The sequence below is a fragment of the Anoplophora glabripennis genome, unplaced genomic scaffold (genome assembly GCF_000390285.2).
Source record: "Anoplophora glabripennis isolate ALB-LARVAE unplaced genomic scaffold, Agla_2.0 scaffold2658, whole genome shotgun sequence".
Classification (NCBI taxonomy): Eukaryota; Metazoa; Arthropoda; class Insecta; order Coleoptera; family Cerambycidae; genus Anoplophora; species Anoplophora glabripennis.
The window spans coordinates 2,128-11,238 of record NW_019418731.1 but is presented as its reverse complement, the minus strand read 5'-3'; the positions used below and the strand labels follow the sequence as shown (position 1 = coordinate 11,238).

Here is a 9,111-nt window from a genome sequence, read left to right as displayed (position 1 = left end):
CATGACTTTTCGATGTTAAGATGTCCAAAGCTATGAAGCAGACGTTAGAAGGGGGTGGGTTTGTGGGGTCTGGTAGGCTGGGAGTTTACTCGTTGAGAGTTTGAAGGGTCGCGGTCATGTGTGGTTTTAGAGGTTCGTGCCCATTGAGACTTTTGATTGACGTGTTGTGAACACATCGCGGAATAAAAAAATAAGGCAACACTACAAATAGAAATTGGAAAACGATTTATTATCACCCTTGAAAAATCCTGTTTTGATTATAAAAAAATGGTGCAATATTCAAATGATATAGTAATAGCTGAAAATAGGCATGGTATTCTTTTAATTTGTAGATTCTTTAATATTGAGTTTAATATCCTCTAGTGACTGACAAAAATTAAAAAAAAAGGCGAAACCAAATTGTTAGTTAATTTTACTGTAATATTCGTAACATTCGGTAACAAAACTAGATGGTAAACATAAAAAATTTGTGATGGGAGAATCGAATTAAAATAATTCGAATAATTCGATGATCGAAGTAATCGAATTATTTCGATGATTTTTTTTTAAATATCGAGATAATTTTGTAGTATTTAAAGTCGTGGCTCACTAGTGCATAATATTGCACAGCGGCTCTTCCAGAGTATCGAATTATCAAATCAAGTGATGTTAGACTGAGAGAGATGCCAAATAGAAGTATATTAGTTGTAAAAGGGAGATGTAAAGTAATACGAAATATAAGATATTTGCTCGTGTTGTTGCATAGTGGCGAATTACGGAATGTAGTAATGTACTACAGTTGTCGAAAAGGTAGCTTTAGTCTCCGTCTTCTTTATTATATGTACACCGTTTCATCTCTTATTGTCTTCCTAATACAATTGAAATAAAATATATCGGATTATTGTACAATCTGAAAATGCCGGCGCCGAAAAGCCATAGGTACATAACATTCATCAATTCATAAATCATAACATAATACTCAATAATCGTGTCATATTACAAATTCGGTCAAATAACTCGATTTTTTTTTTCATAGTTCATATTATATACGTTGTTAATAGTTAATTTAATACCTAAATAAATTCGATTATACATATATCTCGAATTATTATTTCGATTACGAAATACTCGATGTTACTAATATCTCGATTATGAAAATATCCTGATTATTCCCATCACTATAAAAAAATAAGAAGTGACATTGCACATAGGGGATATTTTGACCCTGTGTTATTTCTCGATTGCATTAGAAAATTGGTTTAGATGTAATACGAAGCTTAAATTTTATATTTATATCTGATAATTGAATCATTTGAACTAATCAGTTTTGTAGATTTTCTCAGTAGCCAGCAGTTTTTTTTTTCAGTGTAAGATTTTTGATTAGGCAAGANAGCTTTAGACATCTAATGGGTTGTGAAAGCATATTCCATCTCACAGCGCCTTAAATCATTACTTCACACGACCTTACGACCCCCGATTCATATCTGCACCCCAATTCCTTCCAAAGCCTATCACACGGCTTTGCACATGTTACGGGTTGTGAAATCATTTTTCATCCCACAGCGACATAAATCATTACCAAACCTGAACTACACATGACTTTTCGATGTTAAGATGTCCAAAGCTATGAAGCAGACGTTAGAAGGGGGTGGGTTTGTGGGGTCTGGTAGGCTGGGAGTTTACTCGTTGAGAGTTTGAAGGGTCGCGGTCATGTGTGGTTTTAGAGGTTCGTGCCCATTGAGACTTTTGATTGACGTGTTGTGAACACATCGCGGAATAAAAAAATAAGGCAACACTACAAATAGAAATTGGAAAACGATTTATTATCACCCTTGAAAAATCCTGTTTTGATTATAAAAAAATGGTGCAATATTCAAATGATATAGTAATAGCTGAAAATAGGCATGGTATTCTTTTAATTTGTAGATTCTTTAATATTGAGTTTAATATCCTCTAGTGACTGACAAAAATTAAAAAAAAGGCGAAACCAAATTGTTAGTTAATTTTACTGTAATATTCGTAACATTCGGTAACAAAACTAGATGGTAAACATAAAAAATTTGTGATGGGAGAATCGAATTAAAATAATTCGAATAATTCGATGATCGAAGTAATCGAATTATTTCGATGATTTTTTTTTAAATATCGAGATAATTTTGTAGTATTTAAAGTCGTGGCTCACTAGTGCATAATATTGCACAGCGGCTCTTCCAGAGTATCGAATTATCAAATCAAGTGATGTTAGACTGAGAGAGATGCCAAATAGAAGTATATTAGTTGTAAAAGGGAGATGTAAAGTAATACGAAATATAAGATATTTGCTCGTGTTGTTGCATAGTGGCGAATTACGGAATGTAGTAATGTACTACAGTTGTCGAAAAGGTAGCTTTAGTCTCCGTCTTCTTTATTATATGTACACCGTTTCATCTCTTATTGTCTTCCTAATACAATTGAAATAAAATATATCGGATTATTGTACAATCTGAAAATGCCGGCGCCGAAAAGCCATAGGTACATAACATTCATCAATTCATAAATCATAACATAATACTCAATAATCGTGTCATATTACAAATTCGGTCAAATAACTCGATTTTTTTTTTCATAGTTCATATTATATACGTTGTTAATAGTTAATTTAATACCTAAATAAATTCGATTATACATATATCTCGAATTATTATTTCGATTACGAAATACTCGATGTTACTAATATCTCGATTATGAAAATATCCTGATTATTCCCATCACTATAAAAAAATAAGAAGTGACATTGCACATAGGGGATATTTTGACCCTATAACTACACCATGGACATGAATATACTTTTTCCAGAGACCTTCACTCTCATGAAAGGTAGGTAAAATTACTACAATTTGAAATAAAAATGTCAACTTATACAACCGAATATACACGGGTCGCTATTGGTGGTTACGTCCCAAACATCCATTTTCAATCAAATTCTTCCCGAATTTTCAAATGTTCGAATTTCGGTTACTAAGGACTTCATTTCTTACTTGAAATGTGTTATTTTTATTCAACAGTTTTGAATAAAACATAACGTAGTTATCGGTACGCAAAAAACCCGTGTTCGTCAAAAAAGTGCACGCCGTAACAAAAATGTTGCGGTAAACCCTAGATAAGTTCGCCGTGATAAAACGACAAAACAACGTTTAGAAGCGTATGTCGCATCTTGGTGTGTTTTGTTCCGTAATTTTAATTTTATAGTTATATAAATAGTAGTCATAGTAGTCTTAATAATTCTAAACATTAATTTTGTAACAAAAACTGTACGTACGCGACAATTACGTTTATGTAATTGTTATAGGTGGTTTGTTAAAAAAGAACTAGTGTATTTTGCTGAATTTTAATGTGTTGTGTTCTGATTTTGAAGTGGTTTATTGCGTCTTCTGTACTTACCTGTAAACCTGTACCTTTTTTATCTGCAGGGCCGAGTCGAAACTATCTAAAGTGGATGGAAAAGGTTAGTAAACATTTAGGTTATGATTATGGTAATTTGCAAGTTGATTTTTTACAAAATTGCTTCGATTTTCTAAGCTTCGTCTAGATGACACCAATCTTATATACTTATTTTGAATGTAAATTTAATTAACTAAATTTTATCTCGTCCTGTATAATCCTACCGCCATCTTGAGAGTAGAGCACGAAACTGATTTTAAAAACTATAGGGTATCCCAAACCAAAGAGAATAAACTAATAAGAGTTTTCACATTCATTCATGCCGTCGACCAAATTTCTATCTTTGTCACTATGCGCCAGGGACATACAATTTGAGTGAAAAATGATGCACTTGGCGCAGGTAATAGTAAACTATAGTAAATTTATGAGACTGATTTAATTATAGACATCCTCGCATATCTAGCTATCTTTGTCAGTGACAACAGGAGACACGCAAATGAGTGAAATGGAAAACAAGAGAAGGTCGACACTAGTTGGGCATCTCGTTGCCAGGTCTGGTTTTCGTCTTTTCGTTTGATGAATCATAGTGAACGTTTGGTAAATCATTATAACAGTTAGGTATCTTGATTTCTGCTTTCATATTATTTACAAACTTAAAAATGAATTAAAAGAAATATTTAATCCTCATCCTTGTAAAAAATTTCCTTACAACTTCTTTTTGTCACTTTTTACTCGGTTAAAAATTTATCATGTATTGAAGCAAACAAATCTCCAGTTAAGGCAAGGAAAGCCTATTCAAATTCAAAAACTGAAAAATTTACAACATGTATAATAAAAAAAACACTTAACTAAATGTTAAATAAATCTAGGATGATTGTAGGTTTGTAAGTTGTAGTTGTAAAATGAAGTTTTATAATAATTCGTGAAACCTTTTGTGTGTGGGGAAAATCATTAATTGTTAAGTAGGGCTTCGCAAAATGTTGTTTGTTTAACTTTAGCTATATTTAACTCAATAGTAGGATGTAGGATGTATAGTATTTATATAATATATAGCCCTATAAACCAACTATATAAAATGTAAGAGTACTTATAAATAGCATTTCCCTTGTTAAAATAAATAAGTTATTATAGATCAGTTTTTTTATCTACTAACGATCATGTTTTTTTTACTTCTGAATTTTGTTCGATAGAGTTCAACAAATGATAATATGTATATGTGTTCCGATCAAATCGTAACATGTGCATTGTTGACAATTTTTAAAAGCTGCTCCATGTTTCTTGTTTAGGTCGTAGAATATGCTGATTAGCTCTTCTTAGGAAAGGCAGGATATTGTAACATCGTCTGCTGAAGTGTAGGGAAACTTCGAAAAAGTATGAAAACGTTTAAACCTAATATCTACTATGAAAGTTACAAATATGTTATACCATAAATACACCATTGTATACGTGTATGCTTTGGTGGGCAGCTTCTTTAAAATACGTAGTTAAAAGTATTTGTTGATATTTTTATAGGTAATTTTATTGAGCTATGGATATTCTGACTGACAGCTGTTTTTTATGGTAGATATTTAAATTCACCGTATAATAAACAAGTTCAAGGTATGTAAATAGTTATGTTTTATCAAGTTTATAATATTAAGACTTTATGATGCAAACACTCAACCTATTACATTGCCCAATTTCAAAATTTAATCCTTACATTTAGGCCAGTAACTAAACATTGCAGGCCTTTTCGTTCCAATACTCTAATAAGTAATAAAATTATTGTATCAGTGTCGGACGTGGCGAAGCCGGTCCTGTATTCTCGTCCGATCGGAAAGGCAATGTCAAATGTTCATTTAATGAATGAATTGTGTAGATCTACGCGTGCGCCAGGCACAACAGAAATCGTCGAAAAAAACGGAACTTGCTAGATAGGAAATTACATTATGTGAAAACTCTTATTAGTTTATTCTCTTTGCCCAAACGGAATATCTAGGTGTATATAAGAATTTGTAAAATACTTAATGGTAGCTTTCTTAAATATACGGTCTAAACAGCACCTAACAGCTTCAGAAAAAATTACAACCTACTCGGAAGGTACCTGTGTGTTTTTTTCTAAATATTTTTAAAATGTAGTAAAATAGTTAAATGAATTTATTTGGAAAATTTTTTCTCGTAGTCTCGTAGTTGATATGAAAGTGACAAATTTTCTAATTTCGTATCTTAAGAAGAAAACAAAAATGTCTGTGTTAAGTGGCATTTTCATCTCTTGTAAAATATACCTACTATTTTCAGTGACAGAAAAACTGTTCGACTTTTTTCTCTATTAACAGGTGTAAAACTGTTACATTTTTTACCATGGAAAAAAATTCTTTTGCCAAATTTTATTACGTTTTTAATTTCTTACAGCAAATATGAGGTATTATTGTCACAGAATAAATCAGATTATACAGTGAAAAAAAAACAGTGAAATTTTAGCACTTGATTTTTCTTCTTCATTCGCTTCCACTTTAGAAACAAACGTTACACCTTACATGATTATTTTTAATTTTATAAAACCTGTGTGTATACTTTCAATTTTGGAACACCCTGGACTTTGTCAGTAGCTTTGTACTCAAAACTAGGTAAATAATTTTTAGATCTGTAGCAAATGTGAAATGAAAACTAGGCACACAAAATAATAAAACTCACCCACATTTCTAACATTTACTAACTATGTACCTACTATATACAAATATACACATCACCTTTATTACACATACACGTTACAAATGTACGTATATCACCTGTATTTATCCATTATCACTATTATTCTATCGTATATTAATTTTTTGGCATCGATTCCCCATACAAAATCTATATGGTTGAAGTCACTGTGAGGCACTGGAAATTTACCCACTGGGTTTGGTAACTCTTTTTCAATATAATCTATGTCCTAAAAAATAGTCAAATTAATAATTTTCAATGCAAAATATAATCTGAAACTGTCCAGTACTTTGCTATTTTCCCAGATACCTTAAGTACAGTACAATTAAGTAGAATATCTGTTTTTGTTTTATTAATTTTGACGCTTCAATATTTTCTGAGGTATGATTGGCATTATTGATAAAAGATATTGTAAATAAGTGCTAGCATATACCTGTTCCGTTACTAGAAGATCACCATTTCCGTAATGTAGCGATATAGGATGTGTAACTGTTGACAAATTATAATGTGGCGGATCAGTTTGATTATATTTCTTGAAGTTTTCCTCATTATTTCCATAGTCCAAAGCTGACAGGGTTCCTGAAACGTTTGAAACTGAAAAAGCTTATGCCGAAATTTTATATCTATAAGAAGACGATATTTTCAGTTCAGAATTTATAGTAATAAACCGAGCGTTTTGTATTAATGGTACTTCCATACTTTAGTAAATTTCCAGTTTTCGTTATGTAACATCTACAATTTTATTACTTGTTTATGTGTAACTACTTGTACTTTTTTAATTATGACCAATTTATTATTTTTTCAAATTCTAGTTCACAAAAATAAAATATAAACTAATTTTTCGACTCACCATTTAAATAAATTTGAAGGGTGTGCCTAATTAAGTAAGTAGATGTTCCAGCAGGGAAATATGTAGTCATATCTGGGATGCATTTCTGGAAAAAAAGATCATCAAACAGCTCAGTGGATATAAATAATGTCTAAGTTTAAATTTATAAGCTTGGCATTTTTAATTTTATAATACTTCGGCACCAAAATAATGTGTCTTCTTAAAATTACAACTTTTTACATTTTAGTTATTTTAGCAAGGCCTTACCGTATCAAATTGCGAATAGTCTGCTCCCACCAATAAAAATACTGTAGATATGCATAATTGCTGTAAAGGAGTCCCGTCGTTACATAGCATCTGCATTAATTTGGCAAAAAATGGCCTACGGGGAAACATATTGTAAATTTGATTGGCTAGGGCGGTTTGCTGAAACGAAAAATGAAAGTAGTATACAGAGTGTCAAAAAAATAATGTGACAAACCAATACCAGTATTGCTCGTCAAAGCAAGAGATAAAGTTTCTATGACAAGTTTTAGGAAGCATGTTCATAGCAACATTTTCTCTTATTTTGACAAAGATTACTTACTTTTGAGGCTTGTTACACTATTTTGTTGACACTCTGTATACGGTTTCAAATCAGCTATCAGTGTTGAATTTAATTCGGGAATATTGGAAGAGGTACTTACTATCATCGGGACTGTAGGTAACATAAAAATTTTGTGAGAAACAGTAATGGCATGCGTAACGTAAACTAACGGGGCCAAAGATAGATGAAGCTTTATTTTAGAATTGTACTCCGGCCTTAAGGTGCAAAGGATCATTCCTACTGTCGATCCGATGGAATGCCCTAAGAAGTAAAGGTTCGAATGGTTGGTAATATTTAATATGTAGTCTATGATCGCTGGTAAGTCGTAGTATGCCACTTCGTGTAATCTGGAAAAAAAAACATCGTAATTCAAATCTATTTTAGATTACGTTTATGATTTATGATTAAGATATTGTCTGAAATATTACATTTTTTCTTTAAAATCAACTCAGTTTTGTTTTGACTTTTTTTGAGAGACGGTGCATAAAATTACACAGACTTTGACTTACGTGAAATCCCAGAAAGTCGGATCTTTATCTGGATTTAGTACTTTATGAGCCTTAGAGTAAACATTTCCTCTCATATTGCTGATCCATACGTCATATCCTGCGTCTGCCAAAATGTAGGCTGCAATAAAAAAATGTAATGAAAATTTGTATCAAATAAGTGATAAATAAAGAACTATCGAAATTATAACAGATATATGACAAAATTCGATGTAATTAATAATAACTTATTATTATTTTAATAGATTAATTGATAATTTGCAAGAGGAAACTAACATTAATGTCACATTTGATACCCAGTAAAAAAACTCATGGGTCCTCACTGCTGTTATCTATATGTGGGAAAATATTTAAACTTACGCAGATTAACGTTCGGGCCTTGGAACATCCACATATCCGAAGCTGACACCAGTCCGTGTTGGAAAAGGGCTACCGGTCTTTTCGTGTTGTTGGACTGTTTCCTTTTTATTCCATAAGGTATCCGGTGCAGACTCAGAATATATCCTGTCTGAGATGACACTTCGTGGGCTTGAAAAGGGTACCCAAAGCTTTCCGCCAAATCTTGCTGGAACAATATTTTGATAAATTTTATTATAGGTTTAGTGAGTGGTAATTTTTCCTGTGGTCTGAACCTGATACTTTTTTTGCAAGTTGTAGATACAATTACTTATTAACTTTTTAGCCTGTGCTTTGAGACTGGTAAAAAGAATTTACAATGTGCAAATATAAGCAAAAAATGTTTTTTCAACTTTATGGCACCGGGTGGAATGTTTCTATGGTGTTAATTTTATTAAATAATATACATAATGTCATTAACAGCCTTAAATGTAATTATTATTAGTAGTCAAAGGTAGAGACTAAGAACAAATTTTAATGAAAACACATATTTTTACTTGTCGACGTGTGTATAGGTATTTTGTGATGTCATCAGAACAGCTAAAAGTTTTAGTTTTTACGAGAATGTTATAATCTACAGTGACGAAATTAAAAGTAGGTACATGTTTTCTTTGAAATTTGGCCTTAATTCCCACTATTAACTACAAATACTAATTTTTTAATTATTTCGTTATCTTTACCATTCAAGAGATTACATTTAAAAAAAA

The 9,111-nt window shown here is 31.5% G+C and overlaps 1 protein-coding gene across 1 annotated transcript; it reads right to left on the bottom strand.

Annotated features, from left to right (window-relative positions):
• Positions 1 to 6,134: 6,134 nt before the first annotated feature.
• LOC111692684 (lipase 1-like) lies at positions 6,135 to 8,573 on the bottom strand (the record flags this gene model as incomplete). Its single annotated transcript, XM_023456776.1, has 7 exons — positions 6,135 to 6,316; positions 6,521 to 6,666; positions 6,938 to 7,022; positions 7,184 to 7,342; positions 7,603 to 7,849; positions 8,012 to 8,129; positions 8,369 to 8,573. Coding segments are annotated over 7 exons (1,113 nt in total), but the record flags the coding sequence as incomplete, so codon positions are not given.
• Positions 8,574 to 9,111: the final 538 nt, after the last annotated feature.